This window comes from Taudactylus pleione, unplaced genomic scaffold (genome assembly GCF_031769625.1).
Source record: "Taudactylus pleione unplaced genomic scaffold, aTauple2 ptg000027l, whole genome shotgun sequence".
Taxonomy (NCBI): domain Eukaryota; kingdom Metazoa; phylum Chordata; class Amphibia; order Anura; family Myobatrachidae; genus Taudactylus; species Taudactylus pleione.
The window spans coordinates 1,973,779-1,999,570 of NW_028284429.1; the positions used below are offsets into that span (position 1 = coordinate 1,973,779).

The window sequence follows — 25,792 nt, forward strand, 5'->3', positions numbered from 1 at the left end:
CCTCTCCCCAATACACAGCCCCCTTTTCACTTACACTCCCCAATACACAGTCCCCTCCTCCCTCATCTCTCCCCAATACACAGTCCCCTCCTCCCTCATCTCTCCCCAATACACAGCCCACCTCCTCACTCATTCCCAAATACACAGCCCCCCCTTTGTACACTCACCTCTCTCCAATACACAGCCCCCTCCTCACTCACCTCTCCCCAATACACCGCCCCCTCCTCACTCACCTCTCCCCAATACACAGCTCCCTCCTCACTCACCTCTCCCCAATGCACAGCTCCCTCCTCACTCTCCCCAATACACAGCCCCCTCCTCACTCACCTCTCCCCAATACACAGCCCCCTCCTCACTCACCTCTCCCCAATACACAGCCCCCTTCCTCTCTCCCCAATACACAGCCCCCTTTTCACTTACACTCCCCAATACACAGCCCCTTCCTCACTCTCCTCTCCCCAATACACAGCCCACCTCCTCACTCTCCCCAATACACAGCCCCCTCCTCTCTCCCCAATACACAGCCCCTTCCTCACTCACCTCTCCCCAATGCACAGCCCCCTCCTCACTCTCCTCTCCCCAATACACAGCCCACCTCCTCACTCACCTCTCCCCAATACACAGCCCCCTCCTCACTCACCTCTCCCCAATACACAGACCCCTACTCACTCTCCATAATACACAGCCCCCTCCTCACTCACCTCTCCCTAATTCACAGCCCCCTCCTCACTCACCTCTCCCCAATACACAGATCCCCTCCTCACTCATTCTCCCCAATACACAGACCCCCTCCTCACTCACTCTCCCCAATACACAGCCCCCTCCTCACTCACTCTCCCCAATACACAGCCCCCTCCTCACTCACCTCTCCCCAATACACAGCCCCCTTTTCACTTACACTCCCCAATACACAGTCCCCTCCTCCCTCATCTCTCCCCAATACACAGCCCCCTCTTCACTCACCTCTCCCCAATACACAGACCCCCTCCTCACTCTCCACAATACACAGCCCCCTCGTCACTCACCTCTCCCCAATACACAGACCCCTACTCACTCTCCATAATACACAGCCCCCTCCTCACTCACCTCTCCCTAATTCACAGCCCCCTCCTCACTCACCTCTCCCCAATACACAGACCCCCTCCTCACTCACTCTCCCCAATACACAGCTCCCCTTCTCACTCACTCTCCCCAATACACAGCCCCCTCCTCACTCACTCTCCCCAATACACAGCCCCCTCCTCACTCACCTCTCCCCAATACACAGCCCCCTTTTCACTTACACTCCCCAATACACAGTCCCCTCCTCCCTCATCTCTCCCCAATACACAGCCCCCTCCTCCCTCATCTCTCCCCAATACACAGCCCACCTCCTCACTCACTCCCAAATACACAGCCGCCTCTTTGTACACTCACCTCTCCCCAATACACAGCCCCCTCCTCACTCACTCTCCCCAATACACAGACCCCCTCCTCACTCACTCTCCCCAATACAGACCACTACTCACTCTCCATAATACACAGCCCCCTCCTCACTCACCTCTCCCCAATACACAGCCCCCTCCTCACTCACCTCTCCCCAATACACAGACCCCTACTCACTCTCCATAATACACAGCCCCCTCCTCTCTCCCCAATACACAGCCCCCTTTTCACTTACACTCCCCAATACACAGCCCCTTCCTCACTCACCTCTCCCCAATGCACAGCCCCCTCCTCACTCTCCTCTCCCCAATACACAGCCCACCTCCTCACTCACTCTCCCCAATACACAGCCCTCTCCTCTCTTCACAATACACAGCCCCCTTTTCCCTTACACTCCCCAATACACAGCTCCCTCCTCACTCACCTCTCCCCAATGCACAGCCCCCTCCTCACTCTCCCCAATACACAGCCCCCCTCCTAACTCACCTCTCCCCAGTACACAGCCCCCCTCCTCACTCACTCTCCCCAATACACAGCCCCCCTCCTCACTTACTCTCCCCAATACACAGCCCCCTCCTCTCTCCCCAATACACAGCCCCCTTTTCACACACTCCCCAATACACAGCCCCTTCCTCACTCACCTCTCCCCAATGCACAGCCCCCTCCTCACTCTCCTCTCCCCAATACACGGACCACCTCCTCACTCACTCTCCCCAATACACAGCCCTCTCCTCTCTTCACAATACAAAGACCCCTTTTCCCTTACACTCCCCAATACACAGCCCCTTCCTCACTCACCTCTCCCCAATGCACAGCCCCCTCCTCACTCTCCTCTCGCCAATACACAGCCCCCTCCTCACTCACCTCTCCCCAATACACAGCCCCCTTTTCACTTACACTCCCCAATACACAGTCCCCTCCTCCCTCATCTCTCCCCAATACACAGCCCACCTCCTCACTCACTCCCAAATACACAGCCCCCCCTTTGTACACTCACCTCTCCCCAATACACAGCCCCCTCCTCACTCACCTCTCCCCAATACACAGCTCCCTCCTCACTCACCTCTCCCCAATGCACAGCCCCCTCCTCACTCTCCCCAATACACAGCCCCCCTCCTAACTCACCTCTCCCCAATACACAGCCCCCCTCCTCACTCACTCTCCCCAATACACAGCCCCCTCCTCTCTCCCCAATACACAGCCCCCTTTTCACTTACACTCCCCAATACACAGCCCCTTCCTCACTCACCTCTCCCCAATGCACAGCCCCCTCCTCACTCTCCTCTCCCCAATACACACAGCCCACCTCCTCACTCACTCTTCCCAATACACAGCCCCCTCCTCTCTTCACAATACAAAGACCCCTTTTCCCTTAAACTCCCCAATACACAGCTCCCTCTTCACTCACCTCTCCCCAATACACAGCCCCCTCCTCACTCTCCCCAATACACAGCCCCCTCCTCTCTTCACAATAAAAAGACCCCTTTTCCCTTACACTCCCCAATACACAGCCCCCTCCTCACTCACCTCTCCCCAATACACAGCCCCCTTTTCACTTACACTCCCCAATACACAGTCCCCTCCTCCCTCATCTCTCCCCAATACACAGTCCCCTCCTCCCTCATCTCTCCCCAATACACAGCCCACCTCCTCACTCATTCCCAAATACACAGCCCCCCCTTTGTACACTCACCTCTCTCCAATACACAGCCCCCCCTTTGTACACTCACCTCTCTCCAATACACAGCCCCCCCTTTGTACACTCACCTCTCTCCAATACACAGCCCCCTCCTCACTCACCTCTCCCCAATACACAGCCCCCTCCTCACTCACCTCTCCCCAATACACAGCCCCCTCCTCACTCACCTCTCCCCAATACACAGCCCCCTTCCTCTCTCCCCAATACACAGCCCCCTTTTCACTTACACTCCCCAATACACAGCCCCTTCCTCACTCTCCTCTCCCCAATACACAGCCCACCTCCTCACTCTCCCCAATACACAGCCCCCTCCTCTCTCCCCAATACACAGCCCCTTCCTCACTCACCTCTCCCCAATGCACAGCCCCCTCCTCACTCTCCTCTCCCCAATACACAGCCCACCTCCTCACTCACTCTCCCCAATACACAGCCCGCTCCTCTCTTCACAATACAAAGACCCCTTTTCCCTTACACTCCCCAATACACAGCTCCCTCCTCACTCACCTCTCCCCAATACACAGCCCCCCTCCTCACTCTCCCCAATACACAGCCCCCCTCCTCACTCCTCAATACACAGCCCCCTCCTCTCTTCACAATACACAGCCCCCTCTTCACTTACACTCCCAATACACAGCCCCGTCCTCACTTGCTCTCCCCAATACACAGCCCCATCCTCACTCACTCTCCCCAATACACAGACCCCCTCCTCACTCACTCTCCCCAATACACAGACCCCCTCCTCACTCACTCTCCCCAATACACAGCCCCCTCCTCACTCACCTCTCCCCAATGCACAGCCCCCTCCTCACTCACCTCTCCCCAAATACACAGCCCCCTCCTCACTCACTCTCCCCAATACACAGCCCCCACCTCACTCACGTCTCCCCAATACACAGCCCCCTTCCTCTCTCCCCAATATACAGCCCCCTACTCTCTCACCTCTCCCCAATACAAAGCCCACCTCCTCACTCACTCTCCCCAATACAGAGCTCCCTCCTCTCTCCCCAATACACAGCCCCCTTTTCACTTACACTCCCCAATACACAGTCTGCTCCTCACTCACTCTCCCCAATACACAGCCCCCTACTCACTCACCTCTCCCCAATGCACAGCCCCCTCCTCACTTTCCTCTCCTCAATACACAGCCCACCTCCTCACTCACCTCTCCCCATTACACAGCCCCACCTCCTCACTTACACTCCCCATTACACAGCCCCCCTCCTCATTCACTCTCCACAATACACAACCCCCTCCTCACTCACCTCTCCCCAATACACAGCCCCCTCTTCACTTACACTCCCAATACACAGCCCACATCCTCACTCACTCTCCCCAATACACAGCCCACCTCACTCACTCCCAAATACCCAGCCCCCCCTTTGTACACTCCACTCTCCCCAATACACAGCCCCCTCCTCTCTTCAAAATACACAGCCCCCTTTTCCCTTACACTCCCTAATACACAGCTCCCTCCTCACTCAACTCTCCCCAATGCACAGCCCCCTCCTCACTCACTCTCCACAGTACACAGCCCCCTCCTCACTCACTCTCCCCAGTACACAGCCCCCTCCTCACTTACTCTCCCCAGTACACTGCCCCCCTTTCCACTCACCTCTCCCCAGTACACAGCCCCCTCCTTACTCATTCTCCCCAATACACAGCCCACCACTATCACTCGCCCTCCCTCATCCTCAGTGTCCTTCATTTGGGGCAGAGAGTGGTCACTGTAACAGTTGGAAGAGCTCTCTGGGCAGGAGGAAGATGACGGTGACACCGGCCACTCCTCCGCTGTCTGTCCTCCCCTACTCCTCCTCCTCCGCTGTCTGTCCTCCCCTACTCCTCCTCCTCCGCTGTCTGTCCTGCCCTACTCCTCCTCCATCTCCGCTGTCTGTCCTCCCCTACTCCTCCATCTCCGCTGTCCGTCCTCCCCTACTCCTCCTCCGCTGTCTGTCCTCCCCTACTCCTCCTCCATCTCCGCTGTCTGTCCTCCCCTACTCCTCCTCCATCTCCGCTATCTGTCCTCCCCTGCTCCTCCTCCATCTCCGCTGTCTGTCCTCCCCTGCTCCTCCTCCATCTCCGCTGTCTGTCCTCCCCTACTCCTCCTCCATCTCCGCTGTCTGTCCTCCCCTGCTCCTCCTCCATCTCCGCTGTCTGTCCTCCCCTGCTCCTCCTACATCTCCCCTGTCTGTCCTCCCCTACTCCTCCTCCATCTCCGCTGTCTGTCCTCCCCTGCTCCTCCTACATCTCCCCTGTCTGTCCTACCCTACTCCTCCTCCATCTCCCCTGTCTGTCCTCCCCTACTACTCAATCTCCGCTGTCTGTCCTCCCCTGCTCCTCCTCCGCTGTGTGTCCTCCCCTGCTCCTCCATCTCCGCTGTCCTCCCCTACTCCTCCTCCATCTCCGCTGTCTGTCATCTCCTGCTCCTCCTCCTCCTCTGCTGTCTGTCCTCCCCTGCTCCTCCTCCTCCTCTGCTGTCTCTCCTCCCCTACTCCTCCTCCATCTCCGCTGTCTGTCCTCCCCTGCTTCTCCTCCATCTCCGCTGTCTGTCCTCCCCTGCTCCTCCTCCATCTCCGCTGTCTGTCCTCCCCTGCTCCTCCTCCATCTCCACTGTCTGTCCTCCCCTACTCCTCCTCCATCTCCGCTGTCTGTCCTCCCCTGCTCCTCCTCCATCTCCGCTGTCTGTCCTCCCCTGCTCCTTCTCCGCTGTGTGTCCTCCCCTACTCCTCCATCTCCGCTGTCCTCCCCTGCTCCTCCTCCATCTCCGCTGTCTGTCCTCCCCTGCTCCTCCTCCATCTCCGCTGTCTGTCCTCCCCTGCTCCTCCTCCATCTCCGCTGTCTGTCCTCCCCTGCTCCTCCTCCGCTGTGTGTCCTCCCCTACTCCTCCATCTCCCCTGTCTGTCCTCCCCTACTCCTCCTCCATCTCCGCTGTCTGTCCTCCCCTGCTCCTCCTCCTAATCTGCTGTCTGTCCTCCCCTGCTCCTCCTCCTCCTCCGCTCTGTCCTCCCCTACTGCTCCTCCATCTCCCCTGTCTGTCCTCCCCTACTACTCCTCCATCTCCCCTGTCTGTCCTCCCCTACTGCTCCTCCATCTCCGCTGTCTGTCCTCCATCTCCCCTGTCTGTCCTCTCCTACTCCTCCTCCATCTCCCCTGTCTGTCCTCCCCTACTCCTCCTCCATCTCGGCTGTCTGTCCTCCCCTACTCCTCCTCCATCTCCCCTGTCTGTCCTCCCCTACTACTCCTCCATCTCCGCTGTCTGTCCTCCCCTACTACTCCTCCATCTCCCCTGTCTGTCCTCCATCTCTGCTGTCTGTCCTCCCCTGCTCCTCCTCCATCTCTGCTGTCTGTCCTCCCCTGCTCCTCCTCCATCTCCGCTGTCTGTCCTCCCCTGCTCCTCCTCCATCTCCGCTGTCTGTCCTCTATCAGTTCTACACCATCTCTATGGGTCAGTCCCTACTCCCCCCTGTTCCACGTTTCCCTGCTCTCTTGGTATGTGATCTCTGTTGCGCAGAAGTCATGCCGCCGTTTCCATAGCTGCACAGGAAGCTGCTGTGTCCCCAGTTGCACAGCGCTATGTAATATCTCCACTGCGTTATAAATAAATGATGATTGTGTTGAGAATGTTACTGACCAGAAGTGTGTTTTTTTTTTTTTAATTTATCTCCAACAAAGGGAGAAGTTCTGGAAAATTGGCAACAAGGAGAGAGATGGAGAATACGGGGCTTGCTTTGTCCCCGGAGGGCAGAGCGCGGTTGGTCAGCAGCCGTTGATCTACTGCGCTCGACCTGGATCCAGGATGTGGGAGGTGAACTTGGATGGAGAAGTGCAAAGTACTCACCAATTCAAACGGCTCCTGTGCTCGCCGCCGCAGCCGATCATTAACCCACGGTAATGTAATGGCTATATTGGGGTTCGTGTGCCACGTCATTTTGTCCTAACTACCCTACTTGCACCATGAGCCTATATCTGTCTCCATTTTATTGAGTGGGGGAGCATAACAACGGCTTGTCTGCCATAAAGCAATTGGTGCCCTTTACCTCTGATCCCATCATGGTCTTTGTACCATTTTATAGAGTTGCTGTAACAAATAAGACTTTGTTGGAATTACATTTTGCATAGAACCCCACTGACCCCTGACCTTTTGTCTGTAACATGTCAAAATAATAATAATCCTTTAGATCATGGTGACGAACGCTATTGAACCCAGATACCTTACTACAGCTTATTGATTTCATTTTGTGCGGCGTTTGTTAAATGTATAATGACATAACCCTGATGGTCCATTCGTGCAAAGACTCCTCTCTGTCCTCTGTCTACAGGTCAGACCCCGAGTATGATCCCTCTCCTGGTCCTCCTCAGTCTTCCGCGTTTGCCAAGCTTCTCTTTGTGGGGTAAGAAATGAGCGCTCTCTTCCGTTAGAGCGAAAGGTGGCGTTCCGCAGGCTGAGTGACCTCCTCTGTGTCTTCTCCCCGATAGTGAGAACAGTATTGTGACCTGGACAGACCGAGGAATCTACGTGTTTATCCCTCAGAATGTTCAGGTTCTGCTCTGGAGTCGCGTTAAAGGTTGGTTGTATTGGCGTGCCGCTGGCAGCCCAATGCCGCTTTGCGCTAATGCAGTACTCGCCTTCTCCATAGGCATCCAGGACATTTCCGTCTACAAAAACGAGCTGTTCTGCCTGCACCTTGATGGGAAGATCTCCCACCTCTCCCTGCTGCCTGCGGACAGATGCGTGGAGCGGCTGATAAAAAGGAGCTTGTGGGGTCTGGCGGCCAAAGTCTGCCATCTTTTCCAAAACACTGTCGTCTCCAGCAAAGTGAGTCACGCGGCAAAACTAAACTAGCGTAAGGGGCCCATTTACTTAGCCGCGAACAAGTGATGGAAATGTCACCAATGGCCCAATCACTCCCTGGACCCGTGGATTTTTGCACGCGGCCCTATGGCGACTTAATCACAGCCACGAGTAAGTGCAGCTATGTGCTTCACTTGCGGTACTCCTGGGCTGCGTACAAAAATCTACGAGTCCGGGGTGAGATCTTGGGCTTGCGTTAGGGTTCGGGTTAGAGATGGTGGTGTTCCCAAGCTGTTACAACTCGTTTGCGTCTAATTGAATTAAAAAGAGTCGACTTCTGCAAGTTTTAAAAAGCTTCACTTTGTTTCATCATTATCATTTACTTATTTAAATATATATAATATATATATTTTTGATGAACCATCTCACCACCCAGTGGAGTTTGGTATGGCTCTGTCTGTCTCTGCCAGTCTCCATATCCCTAATTAATATGTATATCAAAGCAATTATTGTACAGCAGGTTACAGTTTACATGAGCTGAATACTCTGACAGCCAGGCTCTGGTGCATATACATATATAGCTAGGCACCTATTCGATTACATGACCGTTATAGAAGGGAATAACAGATTTGTGGCTGTTGGGTGCTGAGTTATATTGATGTAGGGAATCTCTGTCCTATCTATTTCTGCAATGTGTCTATGAATGCTAGTGACCTGTAACAGCGATTTATGTGCTTTGTATTTGTTTGGCTGTAAGGCGAGGAAGTTATTGCCCATCGATAAGCTGGAACACCTGAAGGCGCAGCTGGACCTCGTGATCCAACAAGATCTCATCGCTCAGCTGGAAGAGATTCTCTCCAGACTGGAGCCTGTGGATTCGGCCTGTAGCAGCCGCCGGAGCAGCATCTCCTCTCACGTCAGTGTTCCGCTAGCTTTGTGGTTTGTAGCCGTATAGAAGGCGAAAAGTTCACATGGCGGGGTAATTCTGCGCCATTGTGATTGCACGATGGGCCTGATTCAGAGATGTACGCAAATGGGGTACCGCTTGCTGCGCAATTGCGAAAATATGCTAATGACTCACACCGCCTTGTGCATGGAGACGCCCACTGCCGGAATTGCGCTGTCGCACAAAAGCGGAAACATCGGGCGCACATCAGTCGACCATTGAACTTCTGAGTAAGTCTGTGCTGTCTCAGACAGAGCGTCTCTCCTATGACGCCGGGCTCCTGTGCTGTCTCAGACAGAGCATCTCTCCTATGACGCCGGGCCCCTGTGCTGTCTCAGACAGAGCATCTCTCCTATGACGCCGGGCTCCAGTGCTGTCTCAGACAGAGCGTCTCTCCTATGACGCCGGGCTCCTATGCTGTCTCAGACAGCGTCTCTCCTATGACGCCGGGCTCCTGTGCTGTCTCAGACAGAGCGTCTCTCCTATGACGCCGGGCTCCTGTGCTGTCTCAGACAGAGCGTCTCTCCTATGACGCCGGGCTCCTGTGCTGTCTCAGACAGAGCGTCTCTCCTATGACGCCGGGCTCCTGTGCTGTCTCAGACAGAGCGTCTCTCCTATGACGCCGGGCTCCTGTGCTGTCTCAGACAGAGCGTCTCTCCTATGACGCCGGGCTCCTGTGCTGTCTCAGACAGAGCGTCTCTCCTTTGACGCCGGGCTCCTGTGCTGTCTCAGACAGAGCGTCTCTCCTATGACGCCGGGCTCCTGTGCTGTCTCAGACAGAGCGTCTCTCCTATGACGCCGGGTTCCTCCAGCTGCGTACATATTCACCTTGGCTGACTTTGGCGCGCCCAGAAAATGGAAAATGACAGGTACCTGCGCTGAATTGCACTATTGGAGGTACATAGTCAAACCCAGCATAGGAACATATGTAACATTTATTAAATATTTTGGATGACTATTTTAAGACCAATAAAACATTAATCCACTGTAGACGATACAAACTAAAACATAAACTCACAAATGTTGATAGCTCGTTATATAAAAGCCATTAAGTACCAAAGGCAGCGCCTGGAACAAACTGATCTGTAAAAGCCGCAGTAGCAGGATGGCGCTGGATGTACCGGGTACAATATAGCAATGTTCATGTAGCAATGCTCCATTATCTGACTCCCATCTTCAAACAATGGAATGGCCAAAAGCAAGCGAATGAGGAGCGTACAGCGCCGTGCAAACTTGCGTCACTAAACCGGACCTGTTTCATCCACTGGTCCTAAGTATCTCTGGCTGTTTTATTCGTAGTAGATGCAGCCGTAGCCTAGCAAAGGTCTCTCAGGGCAGGCAGCCGGCTGCGGGTGACTGCACGTGTCGCAGCGGAGACTCTTACTGCTGCTGCGGCTGGACAGGACCTGTAGCCAACCAGGAGAGCTGGTGGCCAGGACACTGGAATCCAGTCTGACTTTGGTAAATCCCAGCGGTCAGCCGGTCTCGGCGCTTGTTTGGAATGCGGACTCAGTTGGGTGAGGTACAGTGATTGGCACGGGAGATGAGGCACAATAAATCCTGTGTGAGTGGCATGGAGCAGGTAGAAAATTGGTCCTGACACGTCTGCGTTTTTCCAGCCACCCCTCGTTACTTACGCCAGACGCTGACTACTTGTTACTTGCCTTATGAAGAAATCCTTTCTGCAACCGACGCCACAAATTCATCACCGCAGGTGCGCTTTTTCGGCTTTGACGTATACGCACTGGCAAAAAAAATCGCTCCACTGCGTGAAGCATTGACATTGTGTCCATCTGTGAATCAGCCCTATGTACATCCTATGTCTGTGGCCCATAAGCTTTATTTTAAATAACCTTTGTACAGTTAAATGACGTATATCTTTATTTCTGTAGATTTGTATATGTATGTATATGTCTGTCCGCGTATGTATATGTTTGTCTACGAATGTATTTATGAATGTATTTTCAAGCTGAATGTCCTGCCAGATCCTAAATATTATCGTGTTACAGGAAAGCTTCAATGTTCTGGACTGTGGCATCTACCGCGTGATCAGCCGCAGAAACAGTCAGTCCGATGAGGACTCTGGGTCTCTACACAGTCAGACGCTGTCCGAGGACGAGAGGCTGCGCGAGCTTTCAGTACAGCCGGACGAGGAGCAGATGGACCTGGGTAAGAGCAGTTTACTTAATGATGAATGTCCTGGAAGTAGAATGGAGCCAGATACAGGTATGGGATCATGTACGCTCCAGTTATACAGAAGTCCCTGGAATATGAAAGAGTGAAACGCGTCGTGATGTTCAGTAGCTCTTTATATAACAGACAGTAATGAGACAAGGGCGATACATTTGCCGCTTTGCTGGGATTTTGCGTCATATCACAGTTATGCTGTAGTGAGGAATAATTTAACAGTAAGGAGACGGGGTCAGGGATAAGAAGGGGGGTGTGCGGGTAATGATAGCAGCAGAGACTGGAGCTGTGACACAGTAATGAGAGCTCTGAAGGAGAAAGTGCAGCGAGTCCTAGGGGATCTGCACCCTGAGAACAGACGCACTAGTACTAAGGACGACCATGATATGCAGTATAGTGTGCAGCTGTGGACCCCGTACATCGGGTGTTATAGAGAAACAACTTGTACTTTGGCATTTACGTGTTTACTATATCAAAGTTACTGTATCTTGTACAGTATGTATCATTATGTCCAGGAGATGGTGGTAAATGGCATTATGACTAGAATTGTTGCATATTTCCATTATTGAAACACACATGTCCACACAGATCTGATTACTCCCCCTACAGACACACCGAGGGTGCTGCCACACGGGACAGGGGAATACCTAAATACTGATCGCTGAAATCCTTGTGATTGTTAGCACATGCCCACGCTCCATTACCACTCTGAGCCTCTATGGCGATACACAGGCACACGCGTGTCCACCTGCAGCTGAGTAAGGTTCGCTTGGCAGCAACTGGATGTTCTGTATAAGTGTCCTGAAGGCATGGAGTGGGCATGTATAAGTTCCCTGTAGGCATGGAGTTGGCATGTATAAGTGCCCTGTAGGCATGGAGTGGGCATGTATAAGTGCCCTGTAGGCATGGAGTGGGCATGTATAAGTGCCCTGTAGGCATGGAGTGGGCATGTATAAGTGTCCTGTAGGCATGTAGTGGGCATGTATAAGTGACCTGAAGGCATGTAGTGGGCATGTATAAGTGACCTGAAGGCATGTAGTGGGCATGTATTAGTGTCCTGAAGGCATGTAGTGGGCATGTGGCTGGAATTATGGGCTATTTAGAGCTGAGCGTATGTAGAGATCTGTCTGATTACAGATGGTGATGACTGCTACCTACACCAGGGGGCAGTGCGGTCGCCTAGATGAGGCCAGCTCTAAGCTCAGGTGGATAATTCACATTTATTTGCCCACAATATGGCTGACATGCCCACAATATGGCTGACATGCCCACAATATGGCTGACATGCCCACAATATGGCTGACGTGCCCACAATATGGCTGACGTGCCCACAATATGGCTGACGTGTCTCCAACTCACTGAGAGCAGCTTTGCTATAGAGGTTAATAAGGAGAAGAATATTATACAGGTATAATCACTGGGCTCTTCCTCCTAAACACTATGTAAACTAATTTATAATATACAAATGCATTTTTATGTACCTGTGGCAGCGACCTTCTGCATTTGCTAATGGAGGGCATGAGCTGGGCAGATAGGGGCATGTCGCGCTAGGTACGTATTAGGTGCCTAGGTTATAATAAGATTATGATTTGTGGTACAGGACTGTATAATATGAGCCGGTGGAGTGGAGAAGACCCATTTAGGGAATAGTTCTCCGTATGTGTGGACGCAGATTACTGTTGTATTCTAGGGCCTTATTCTATAAGGAAACGCGTTTTACACCTTCCAGCTGCATTCTGCCAGAAAGGTGCTTCTACCAGTGTCTTAAAAAGTGACACCTATAATAAAAACTGTACTAATCTCTCTTCCCTCTCATGATTCATTGGAGCCATCAGTGGGACAAACTTTGCAGTAATGTAGGGGAGATACGTGACATTATGTGCCCCAATATATCCAGCCTAAATTAATACAGGGAATGTCCTACACGCTAGGGTGAGCTGTGTTCCTCCTCCTGTAGTCACTGTGAGGAGCTCTGCTATGTAATTGATAGTATGCAGGAAGACGTGTCGTTTTCCCCTGTGTTTATATGGCTATAGGATCCCATACCTGTATCCAGATCGCTTCTCGTGTGACTGTGCACTACTGTCAGCTCATATTTATTGTTTGTGTTGCTTATTCCGTCCTTTTATTTTATCGTGCATGTGCTGCTCGCCAGATTCCGTTTCTCATGCATCTGTGACTATGGAGGGTAATCGGACTGAACCCATTCTCCCATTCACCATCTCATTGCCATTCCGCTCCACCTCCCCCCGCATGTCTCTACAAGCAGTGAAAGAAAGGTAAAGACTCAAACACTTGGTGACAGAGATAGTAATAAGCCACGTCAACTGCTTCAGAATGGTGAAACGCGTGGCAATCCGGTTATCCAGCTCCGTCAACAAATGACTGGATCTCTGATTTTGGTTGGGGATTGTGTGAATGGCCTGGATATAGCTGTATCCCAATGTAACATGGCCAGGAGATGACTACACCAAAGTTTTGTGGTCAAAAAATTCCTCTTGCCTAAAAGTAAGCTTGTAAATGATGGCCGTGGGTTTGTCCCATTTGGTTCTTTGTGACTCTAGCTTAAAGTTGACTTCACCTCCCTGCATTTGACAGGAACTGATCTGGGGTATGTTTGAGAAGAGGTGGGTGCTTGGTTTGGTGCAATAACTCATTGGAGAGGATTTGTCACAGGGCAAAACTACTATTTGTGAAGGTTGGTGCTATAGCAGGGGTTATTGTCCTATAGCAAATAAGGGATGCCATGTCTCCTGGAATCCTACTCTGGGCAGGCGTATAGCTCTGGAGGTGCCCCAGACAAGAGGTGGGCAACGTCCTCTGTTTCTCAGACTGACAAGGTGACACTTGGCTGAAAAGTTATAAGTACGCCCCACACTCCAAGTGTATAATGGAGGAGCGGCCAATGGTGGCCCCCTGCTTCTCCCCCATGTCAGCTGTCTGTGCTGTCTGTGAGGGCATTACATACACTGGATAAGTTACATTATGTCATTTAGTCTGGTAGGTGCCCCCAAACCACTGGTGCCCTAGATCACCACTGAGGTCTGCCGAATGGTAAGTGCTGTTCCTGACCTTACTGTTAGCTTTATCGGAGATTGGCAGGGTTTGCACTGTGGTCGATTTACACTCTGGTCCTATTTTTTTGTGTAGCATAAGGACAGAACCTGGGGTGCATAGAAAATATAATTCACCTTTATCTTTACCACAATCCTGATAAAACCTGAAACTGATAAAATCTATGTACAGTGTATGTAATAAATGACTCTGAATGTTATTAGCAGGTCCATAATAAAAGGGCGCATGGCCAGTAGCTTTAGTGGTTCTTCTCAGCCTCTATTGTAATGAAGATTTGTATCTCTGCTCCGTCCTGGTTCCAGTGTTTCTAGTTTTGTTCGAAAAACCACTGAGAAGATTGGGACTCTCCACATGAGCCCTGAGATCAAGAGGAAGCAGCAGCCTATAGAGGAGGAGCAGCCCCCCGACACGTCTGTGCTCTCGATGCCCCAGTCTGACCATGGGAAGACCGGGTGAGATCATTATGGGGCTGTTGTGCTTTTGGTTGTCCATGTGTGACTGATGAGCCCTACTGTGCCATACTGTGCCCTGCGCCTGCTTGTTAGAATCTCTGGAAGCGACCCATACCCTCATTGATGCCCTCATCACATTGATTACTGTAACCTGCTCCCTGGCCTCCCGATCTCCCATCTATCCAGACCTCTGCCTCCGGCCTCATTTTCCTCTCACATTTCCCCTCAGCCAAATCGCTCCACTAATTCCCCTGTCCTTCTGAGAATCCCATTCACACACATCTCTTCCCCACACAGCCCCAATCATCTCCCCTCTCCCTACATCTCCAGCCTCATTCCCGCACACTCCCTCCTGCCCACACTGCTCTGCCAGTGACTGCGGCCTCCCCTCCGCCCTGATCACCTCCTCCCCTGCACGCACACTCCCTCCTGCCCACACTGCTCTGCCGGTGACTGTGGCCTCCCCTCCGCCCTGATCACCTCCTCCCCTGCACACACACTCCCTCCTGCCCACACTGCTCTGCCAGTGACTGCTGCCTCCCCTCCGCCCTGATCACCTCCTCCACTGCACGCACACTCCCTCCTGCCCACACTGCTCTGCCAGTGACTGCAGCCTCCCCTCCACCCTGATCACCTCCTCACCTGCACACACGCTCCCTCCTGCCCACACTGCTCTGCCACTGACTGCGGCCTCCTCTCTGCCCTGATCACCTCCTCACCTGCACGCACACTCCCTCCTGCCCACACTGCTCTGCCAGTGACTGCTGCCTCCCCTCCGCCCTGATCACCTCCTCACCTACACGCACACTCCCTCCTGCCCACACTGCTCTGCCAGTGACTGCGGCCTCCCCTCCGCCCTGATCACCTCCTCCACTGCACGGCTCTAGGACTTCTCCCGTGCTGTCCCCTATCCTCTGCAGTGCCTTCCCCCACTCTATGAGACACTCTCCCAGCCTTCAAATGTGCCCTCAAAACTCATCCACCACCATTCTTCCTAATGTTTCAGCCTGTGCGATCTCCATCTCTGATCCCCTCCCTCTCTAGAATGTAAGCTCTTGGGAGCAGTGCCCTCTCTTTGTAATCTTTATGTCATCTGTAAATTCTAATTATGTATGGTTTTTATAACTGTAAAGTTGTGTACTATCTTGTATTATGTAACTTTATATGTTCCATCCACTATGTACAGTTCTATGGAACCCTTTATGGTGCCTTTATTATCAATTGTATGGTGAAATGCAATATGCCGTCACTATATAAGTAAATGTAATATAATAATAATAATAGGGTCATTGTGTAACATATTACTCTCCAGTATCACTTCAGAGAACCCTCCTGCTGTAACCCACTATTCAGCCTCTGCAACCGTATAAACCTCCTGCTATTTCCTTTACAGGGCGGACCCTCCCCAGCCTCCCCAGCCCTCTGTAGGACAAGTCCTGTTAGAAGAGCTGAAGTCTGTAACGTTGGAGGCCATGTGAGTGATACTGATACAGACAATACAGAGCAAAGCTCCCTTAGGGGGCCACCTGCTGGGGGGTACGGGAAGTGCTGTGGGTGCCCGGGTGGGGATGGTGGGGTAATTCCTCCCACCCCCCTTACCTCCAGGTCCAATGAGCAGTTTTATTTATGCATTGATTTCTTTCTTTTATTTTTTTCCATGAATATTTATCAAATCAAATATTGGCATAAAGAATATTGTTTTGCACAACTGCAGTAGAAATGTATTCTCCTGTTACGTGTAGTGGAGGTTTGGTGGGCTCTATTACTATCAGGGTTGCATAAAATTGGATTTAAAAAAAAAATGATTTATTTGATTTAAATAGGAATTTTTGGATTTAAATACGATTTTTTTTATTTAAACTTTTTTTTTCATAAAAAAAAAACCCTATTTAAATCAAATAAATCAGTTTTTGATTTAAAAAAAAATAAATCCAATTTAATGCAACCCTGATTACTATTCAAGACAATGCAGCATATTAGTTTGGAACTAGTGACATCAATGTGTGAGGCACAAGGTGCCTCATGAATATTTGGCGTGCCTCACCCCCATATGTGGTGGTAGCCATATTTTCTACTTCAGGGTCCATAGGGGGTCCACAGGGTTGACCTTGGGGTATAGGTTGGGAACCAAATCCGGGCACCACGCAGTTAAAGCTTTTAGCTCCCAGGATGCACTGGGTCGACTCTCCCTATAACCCCACCCCCAAGCCAGAGGCACCTCAGTTTAAGTTGGTGCCCGGCCGGAGTCGGGTCACCGTTAGCGCAGGGGGAGCTGATTAGCAGCCCCTAAGCTTATTTTATTTTTTTAGGGACAAAGTTTTTTCCATGGACTTTGGACTCTTCAGAGCGGCAGCGTCGGACTGTCCATTGGACGTCTAAGCTGCCGCTCCGTCACCCCGCTGGCGCTGAGACGCCAGTACAGATCTGGGGATCTCAGCGGGACCCCAGAGTCTGTACTAGCCGGACTCTGTGGGCGCCCAGGACTGCTGCCGGATCCACGGGGAGCAGGTAAGGTCGCGGATCACCGCTTGCGGTGATCCGCGCATTTCAAATGCAGTCCTGTGCCTCCGGTCTCAGGGGACAGACCGGAGGCGCCGGCAGTGGCGGCGGGCCCCCCATACCCCGTGTGTCCACTAGACCACCAGGGACTTAACGATCGGTGCAGGGAGCCGGCGTCCCGGGGGTTAATAGCCGGCCAGGGGAGGCAGCCTTCCCTGTTACAGCGGCTCCTCCCCTCAGCTCAGCGTGCCTTTCAGTATCCATAGTCTGGCGTCGCTGAGCTGCTTCCTCCGCGGGCCACGCTTCTTCTGAGGTCTCCAGCGGCCATTTTATCTCTGTGGTGCAGCAGAAATCTCTGGAGATGGCAGTGAGTCCAGTCCCCCTGCGTACCTCACCATCAGGTCAGTGTACACAGCGCTGTAGCCTTCCCAGACACTGAATCTGGGTAAGTTGCATGCAGTGTAATAGTGCAGTATATTATATGACATGTTTATGTATATATGTATATATCTGCATTGTATGTGACTTATGCTAGTGCTGACTGTACTTTATTCTCTCACCTGTCAGTGTATATCTATCCCTTTTCTTTATCTGCCCTAATACAGCTGTACTTAGGGTGGTTCTGAGACCTCACATTTATATACTTGTTAATATTTGTGTGGTTTGTCACATACTTTTGCGTGCTGCACGTTGCCATATTTTAGATGGAACTGTGTGTTGCATACGCTGAAAATGGGTCCCTGCAGCTAATTTTTGGCATCAGTCAGGACCAGTATAGTGCTGCTTAATATTTCCGCCAAGATTGGTCAGATATGTCTGACCAAGAGATAGAGCGTTATACTGCACCCATTTTTACTATCCTGCAAGTCATGTGCTGCAGGTGTTAGTGCGGAGGATTTGACTCATAAAGGGTTCTGTATGTGGCGTCATCTGGTGCTGGCCTCTTTCACGACCCCCTTGGGCGGTTTGTTTTCTCGGGATCCTCTCAATTGCGGATCGCCGGGCGGGCCCCATTGTTGTACCTCACTTGGGGTTACTTCACCATACTGCCCTTTTCATCTCAGGGTATCTCGCAGCTTCTTGCACTCTTCCCCTGTGACACAGACTACCGCTCCCTGCAGGGGTTTTTCGCAGTATATGAATTCCCCCTGGTGCCACAATAGTCTGTCATTCCCCTTGCAGGGATTACCACAACAGCCACCCTGGGTGGATGTCGTTTTCTACGAAACGCTAATTGGCGTGGTTGACGCCCTGTGGTTACTTCCCAGTTGGCTCTGCCGTGAACTGGGTACTGTTCGGGGCTCTTTCCCTCTTACACGGGGGGAAGCCTATTTCAGGTATTATTATCCCTGCTTTAGGGCTGGTAGCAGGTCCATTCTGGTTAGAGTGAATGTTGACCTGCACCTGTATCATACACCCTCAGTATTGCGTGCCTTCGGGTTCCCTGTTGCTGACTAGCGGGTGGATCGCATAGCGGGACTCTGGCTGTTGCCAGATAGGAGGTGTTACAACAGTGTTTGGCCTCCTGTCCCAAATTCCCTGAGGGTCATCACGAGCCCCTCCTGGGGGGGATGGGCGTGTTACTCGTCTGATTACAGACGTTACTACGCCTCCCATTCCTGCGTGGTCGGATTCTTCGGATCCGTAGGTGGTAACTCTGCCTGAAATCAGTATACTTGCTTTCAGGAGTTGTTACCCATCCTACCATGGCTATAGCATGGTTGGTTAATACTATTGCATATTGGGTTGATGCATTTGTAACGTTTTTTCCCCTCCAACACGTCGGGGGTTCAAATGTATTTGGTCGCTCACGTAATATATGCTGTTGTCATAGGTGGAAATGCCTATATTGGATACCAGTCTCCTAACTTTCAGAGTTCCGGCTGCGACTGTATCCTCCGTAATACCCTATGGCTGCGCTCTGGGAATGCAGAGGTGCAGATACCATCTTTAGGGTTGATTTTGTTTGGTCCTGACCTTGACAAGATTGTAGTAACATTGGCAGTATTACTAACGACAAGTTTACCGCTTTCAGCTATGCCCACTACAAGGCCTCAGACTAAGTCTGTTAAGTCTTTTTTGTCCTCTGGGTCAGCCTAAAGGTCTGTTTCTTCGTAGACTGTCGGCATCTACAAGGGCCGACATATCCAGTACCGAGCAGGCCTGGACTGCCAGCCGATCCTGCTTCTGAACCTACGGATATCTCTTCAGCCTGACGGGACAGGCCTACAACTGGGAGATACCGATTTTCTCAGTTCGCCCGGTATTAGCGTCAAGTTGCCGCGGCTACGTGGGTAGGAGGGTACGCCCTCTTTACAAGGGCCTTACAGATCCAGAAAGCTATGCAGTTGTTGCGGTAAGCGGAGCTAATTAGGCCATCCCCACTATCTCAGTGAGGGACTGGTTGTTCTGTTTTCTTTCTGGTGCGGTGGCTGAATGGTCCTCTTTGGCCTATTCTCTGTCTCAATTCCCTGAACCAGTTCCTAAGGCTACCTGGGCTCAGGAGGAAATCCCTATGCTCCATCATACGATGTTTGGAACCTGGGGACTTTATGGTATCACTGGATATACAGGACGCGTGCCTACGGGTACTTACAGAGACCTTTCCTCAGCATGGGCTGAGGTTTGCTGTATCACAGCAACACTTACAATTTTTCGGGCTCTGCCTGTTGGGACTGTCCTCAGCCCCACAGGGGTTTCCCAGCGTTTTGGATTTTCTGACAGTTCTTCTGTTCAGTATATCCCAATGCTCCTGTACCTGGACGGCCTCCTGCTCTTAGCGGGATCACCGGGGTACTTTACGGCCAGGTCAGGATGACTGTGGCTTCTTCAGGGTGCAGACGTTTAATCAACGGGGAAAAAGTCCTCCCTGCATCCCTCTCTGGGTATTCTTCATCTAGGATCCCTGCTGGATTCTCAGAATCTGAGAATTCTTCTGGCGTAAGACGGAATCTCCTCTCTTCCATTAGGAGTACATGGTTGTCTGCGCAGTCGACAGATGTCTTTACACTCTGGGATGCATGGTGGAATGGGCTCAGTTCCATTCCAGGCCTTTCCATAATTGGCTCATCTCCAGATGGAATGAGTTTTTTCTGTCGGATAACTGTTCAAACGATGATGCTCTCTCCGGAGGCAAGTCGGTCCCTGTCCGGGTGGCTATGGCCATCTCGTCCAGGGTTTTCTTTGCTATGGACAGTGTCTGGATCGAATCCTTTTCAGTGCAGTTGGACGTCTGTCGATTCCACCCTGTCAATTAACTTACTCTGGCATAACTCTTGTTTCCCGGTGAACCTGAAAAGGTTCAGTCCGACAGGGTCAGGACAGTGGCTTCCTTTTTAGCAACACTGTTCGTTGGGTGGCAATGACAGGTATGTCACATATTCGGACATAGTCCGAGGGTCTCCTCCCGACCATCTCGGCAGCGTTCATTTCAGGAGCTCTCCATTGGGAAGCGGGAGTCCTCAGCCGTCACGACGTGCATCCCGGGGACTAGTCTCTTCCCCAAGAGAGGTTTCATCTCCTGGTGAGCAGGGGGGGCCCCCCTGAGGTGACCCTCATGGCCTTCTGACTTTATCACACTATGGTGTTACAGTTCAGCTCTGGGGATTCTGAAGCAACCTTCAGCGACTCTTTGTCGGTGAAGTGGTCCTTCCACTTTGTGTACCTGTGTTCTCCGGTCTCCCTTCTTCCTCGAGGTCTTTGGAAGTGTTTTCAATCGAGACGGAGATGCTTTCCTGCTGGTGGCTCCTGATTGCCCCAGATGTCAGGGGTACTTGGATCTTCGGAGTCTCTACATCGATACTCCATCCCTGATGCTTCACTGCCCGGACCTGTTGTCTCAGGGTCCTTGGTTTTGCCTTGGACCTGGGTCGTTTGTCTTTGACTGTGTCCTTACAGTGGTCTTACGGCTTCCCTGGCTTTGTCATCATTGGAATGATTAGAGCACATGGATCAGCTTTTGCTGGGACCTACCACAAACTGTGGCAGCCATAAATCTTATGGTATTGTACCTGTCGATACAATCCTCCGGTGTCCAGGATTTCCAGATATTCTGGCATTCCTTCCGGCTGGCTTGGGTTTCACACTTGGCCTGGTCTTCCTGACAGTGCGGATCTCTACACTGTCAGTATGGTTAAGATATGGAATTGCTCCACTCTGGTATCCAGTTCATCCTTTGGAGTGTTTTCTTGATTATGCCTCCATTTGTCCTCCCTAGGGACTCCTTGGGAGTAAGTAGTGGTTCTTCGTTACCTCCGGGGACAGTCAATGGAACCGCTGGTTGTGATAGCCATTACATGGTCTATTGCTTAGGCTCTCTCTTTCTCTCAGGGTGTTTATATCAACCAGGAGAGTGTCTGAATTGGGAGCGTTCTCATGTGGCTCCCTCTTCTGGAGGGCATCATGTCAGGGTGGGAGTTGCTCTCGCCCTGTGTTGCTTCTTAGTGGTTTTCAGGTTCCATATTATTCTGGAACTTATGGTACGGCCATTCTGTCCCCAGTCCTCTCGGCTGGTGTGGCCTCATTGACTGTGGTCTGGCCTCTTTGGATTTTTGTGATCCGTTCAGGTTCCTTACGGAAATCGGACTCCTTATTGGTGGTCTGAGATTTCTGGTTTTCACAGGAAAGGATGGCCGGCCTATAACCAAATGTTGGCTGGATGGCCTCGTAGGTCTTCCTCAGGGGCCTACCCATGGGTAGGCCTTCCTGTTGTTGATGCTTGTTTTTTCTCGGGCCATGTGACCCTCGTGTGCGGCTCGCTGTGGCGCCTCGGCTGTTTTACCTTACTAGGTGGCCACGTGGTCTTCTGTCCACACCTTTTTAAGGTTCTAGGCATTGGTTTCCTTTGCCTCTCAGGATGCTTCCTTTTTGGCGACGGATTCTCCTCTCAGCACAGGAGCGTCCCCACCCTTGGTTGAACTGCTTTGGGACATCCCCAAGGTCAACCCTGTGGACCCCCTATGGACCCTGAAGTAGAAAACAAGAGATATGGTAAGAACTTACCTTTGTTATCTCTGTTTCTACGAAGTCCATAGGGTCCACAGGGCGCCCGCCCTGACGCACCTGGCTTCATATGGGCTGTGTGGCTGGTCACCGGTTTTCCGTCTCCCATTTCGGTGAGTATGGTTATTGAGTGTTCCAGTTTTCTCTCTCTTTTTCTCTCCTCCTCCGGCTTTTGGCTACTTACAAACTGAGGTGCCTCTGGCTTGGGGGTGGGGTTATAGGGAGAGTGGACCCAGTGCATCCTGGGAGCTAAAAGCTTTAACTGCGTGGTGCCCGGATTTGGTTCCCAACCTATACCCCAAGGTCAACCCTGTGGACCCTATGGACTTCGTAGAAACAGAGATAACAAAGGTAAGTTCTTACCATATCTCTTGTTGTTTAGGGTACTGAGGTCAAATTAGGCATTGACTTTTTCAAATGGTTATAAAAAGGGAGTTAGGGTGGGCTGTGACCGGATGGGGCGGTACAGGATGGGGAAGGTCCTCGCTCTTCATCCGCATCCTGAGTGGGGTTCCGTCTCTATTCCTGGAGCGTTAGCATCTTCGTGGTCTCGGAGCCTTTCTGATCAGGCATCTCTAATGCGCTGTGTGTAAGTTACTAAGAAATGGGAAGTCTAGGTGTCACCGCACAGAGATGTGAGCCCCCTGGTACATAAGCAGTGGTTTATCTATCATGGTTCCACGGAGGCCCCGCACTGCACACCCTGCACCAACACCAACCACTGTGCCTGCCGTGCCGTGTGCTGGCTGCCTATGCTTCTCGTCTGGCGCCATCTTGTTAGTGATGCATTTAGAAGGATGGCACCGCACAGGAGCTAGCAAAGACTCTGCTCTCTTCTGCGCATTGCACCATCTTTACGAATGTATCACCGGTAAGACGGCGCCAGAGAAGCATAGGCAGGCGCATTAAGCTCATTGGTTTTAGGTTTTTTACGCAATTTGCTCACTTGTGAATTTGTCATCAGAGAAAATCTTTATTTTTCTAGGCAGAAAATCCAAGACCCTCAGGTGTTGTTTGACTCCATAGCGGTGGGGGAGACCCTGCGGAATTGGCTTCTGTACCTCGAGAAAGCGCTGAGTCCCCCGCATCCAGCATCACATGACGCATCGCAGTCACCGGGGGAGGAGGACGGGGATCCCCCGGAATCCGTGCACACAGAGGAGACTGTAGGGCTGACAATCGTCCTTTCTAAGACGGAGGAAGATCTCTGCTTCCGAGTCCACCCCCCGTGTCCTATAGAGGAACCGCTACACAGAGATGTGTCTCACTTAGCCATGATGTGCCTGGAATACAGAGTGTTCTCTAATGAGCCTCAGCTGGATTCCGAGGCCGCCGCCGCCGCCTGCAGCCTCATTGCAAAGTACTTTTTTCTTCTCGACTTGAAGAGATTAAAACGCTGCGTTTTACTGAACTATAGGGACTCTCCCAGTGTATGGAGCACCTACATGGAGGGATTAAAAGGTAAATAGAAATGACTTTCATTTTAGTAGTCCTGTAGGTCTTAGAGGAAACCATCTCTAGCGCAGTCTCATAGCGCACACCCTCACGGTATGTGCTTCAGCCACGGTTATAAAATATACGAAAAGCAGCAAATCCCATCCCTTGGTGCAGACTATAAGTAATCCCGGAGGGCGGGTTCTGCCACCACTCAACCTGATCACTGTCCCATTTTCTGTCCTTTCAGACCAAGACGTCGTCCAAATAACGTAATACACTGCCCAAATGCCATACATTCTTTACCCACTAGGTGGCTCCCCCAACTTATATTATTGTGAGATTGTCAGAAGGAGCTCTGGGAGAAAATAAAGGGAGTGTGGGGAAGAGAAGGCAAATAATAGCCCCTGCACTGAATGGGGAGATCTAGTCGCATAACAATAAATTAATTCTTCCACCCTTTTAATATATTGTATTGTGCAAATGTAAATATATAAAATATCATGTTAGAGTCTATTTTTTAATTAAGAGTGGGACAGTTTGCAGTATAGCCTAATTGTGTGATTACGTGTTGCCTGAATCTAGGTATTACATATTACATGCTCCCCAGAGCATGTTATCATACTGCCCTCGGCACCATCCCACTGTCTTCTCTTGCAGAGCTCAGTTTGGGTCCTGTGGCCTCCGCAATAGATAAAGGAGACCTGGTGAGCGCCATACAGACCTTGAACAATTTGGAGCCTTGGGACAGCCCTCTTCTTCTTGCTCACGTCTGCAGGTATCGTCTCATATTCTTATATCCAGTCACTGTGTGAGCGTGTACAGTATACATAAATATAGAGGGTCAGCCTGGACCCAAGAGACTAAGGCCAATGCAGCTGCCCGGCCTCCCTGCTCTACCCCGAAAATAGCAGAGGGGAGGCCTATCCTACGTGTGTGCCTCCGGCTTGTGTTCCCAGCTCAGAAAGGGACTCTGCACTGAAAAGGAGGGTACTGCAAGTCCCTGAGGTGGCCGGGTGGCTACAGATGTGTCCTCATACATTGAGGGGTCTATTTACTAAGCAGTGTTAGGAGACAGAGTGAAAAGTGATAAGTCTGTGATAAGGTACCAGCCAATCAGCTCCTAACTGCCATCTCACAGGCTGTGTTTGAAAAATGACAGTTGGGAGCTGATTGGCTGACACCTTATCACTTTTCACTCTGTCTCCTAACACTGCTTAGTACATAGACCCCTTAGCCTCCTTGTGCGTTAAATAGCTCTTCTAGTTGTGCCATGCCATAGTGTGACTCTCTAGTGCCGAGCGTCTTTTTGTGCGACTTTTTTCCTTAAAAGCGTATTATTTGCAAAGCGATTCTAATAGGATCCACGAGCAGCTTAAGCTGATTAAAATGAAATGCTACGTTATAGTGTCACAGCCACTGACGCTGTAACATAGTGTTTCGCATACAGATACACCCGCGGTCACACACACAGAACATAGGCATGCAGATACAGCCGCAGTCACACACAGAACATAGGCATGCAGATACAGCCGCAGTCACACACAGAATATAGGCATGCAGATAAAGCCGCAGTCACACACAGAATATAGGCATGCAGATACAGCCGCAGTCACACACAGAATATAGGCATGCAGATACAGCCGCAGTCACACACAGAATATAGGCATGCAGATACAGCCGCAGTCACACACAGAATATAGGCATGCAGATACAGCCGCAGTCACACACAGAACATAGGCATGCAGATACAGCCGCAGTCACACACAGAATATAGGCATGCAGATAAAGCCGCAGTCACACACAGAATATAGGCATGCAGATACAGCCGCAGTCACACACAGAATATAGGCATGCAGATACAGCCGCAGTCACACACAGAATATAGGCATGCAGATACAGCCGCAGTCACACACAGAATATAGGCATGCAGATACAGCCGCAGTCACACACAGAATATAGGCATGCAGATACAGCCGCAGTCACACACAGAATATAGGCATGCAGATACAGCTGCAGTCACACACACAGTATATAGGCATGCAGATACAGCCGCAGTCACACACACAGTATATAGGCATGCAGATACAGCCGCAGTCACACACAGAATATAGGCATGCAGATACAGCCGCAGTCACACACAGAATATAGGCATGCAGATACAGCCGCATTCACACACAGAATATAGGCATGCAGATACAGCCGCAGTCACACACAGAATATAGGCATGCAGATACAGCCGCAGTCACACACAGAATATAGGCATGCAGATACACCCGCAGTCA

General features: G+C 51.4%; 1 protein-coding gene across 3 annotated transcripts in view; it reads left to right on the forward strand.

Moving 5' to 3' along the window:
• HPS5 (HPS5 biogenesis of lysosomal organelles complex 2 subunit 2) overlaps window positions 1–25,792 on the forward strand; it is an 89,952-nt gene that overhangs the window by 48,098 nt on the left and 16,062 nt on the right. For all 3 annotated transcript variants that reach the window (XM_088451791.1, XM_088451790.1, XM_088451792.1), the window contains exons 7-17: window positions 6,794–7,009; window positions 7,441–7,512; window positions 7,598–7,686; window positions 7,759–7,937; window positions 8,671–8,829; window positions 10,869–11,028; window positions 13,202–13,325; window positions 14,424–14,573; window positions 15,967–16,047; window positions 23,059–23,534; window positions 24,168–24,285. In XM_088451791.1, coding sequence (XP_088307917.1) covers window positions 6,794–7,009; window positions 7,441–7,512; window positions 7,598–7,686; window positions 7,759–7,937; window positions 8,671–8,829; window positions 10,869–11,028; window positions 13,202–13,325; window positions 14,424–14,573; window positions 15,967–16,047; window positions 23,059–23,534; window positions 24,168–24,285 — 1,824 coding nt within the window. The remainder of the gene's footprint in view (window positions 1–6,793; window positions 7,010–7,440; window positions 7,513–7,597; window positions 7,687–7,758; window positions 7,938–8,670; window positions 8,830–10,868; window positions 11,029–13,201; window positions 13,326–14,423; window positions 14,574–15,966; window positions 16,048–23,058; window positions 23,535–24,167; window positions 24,286–25,792) is intronic.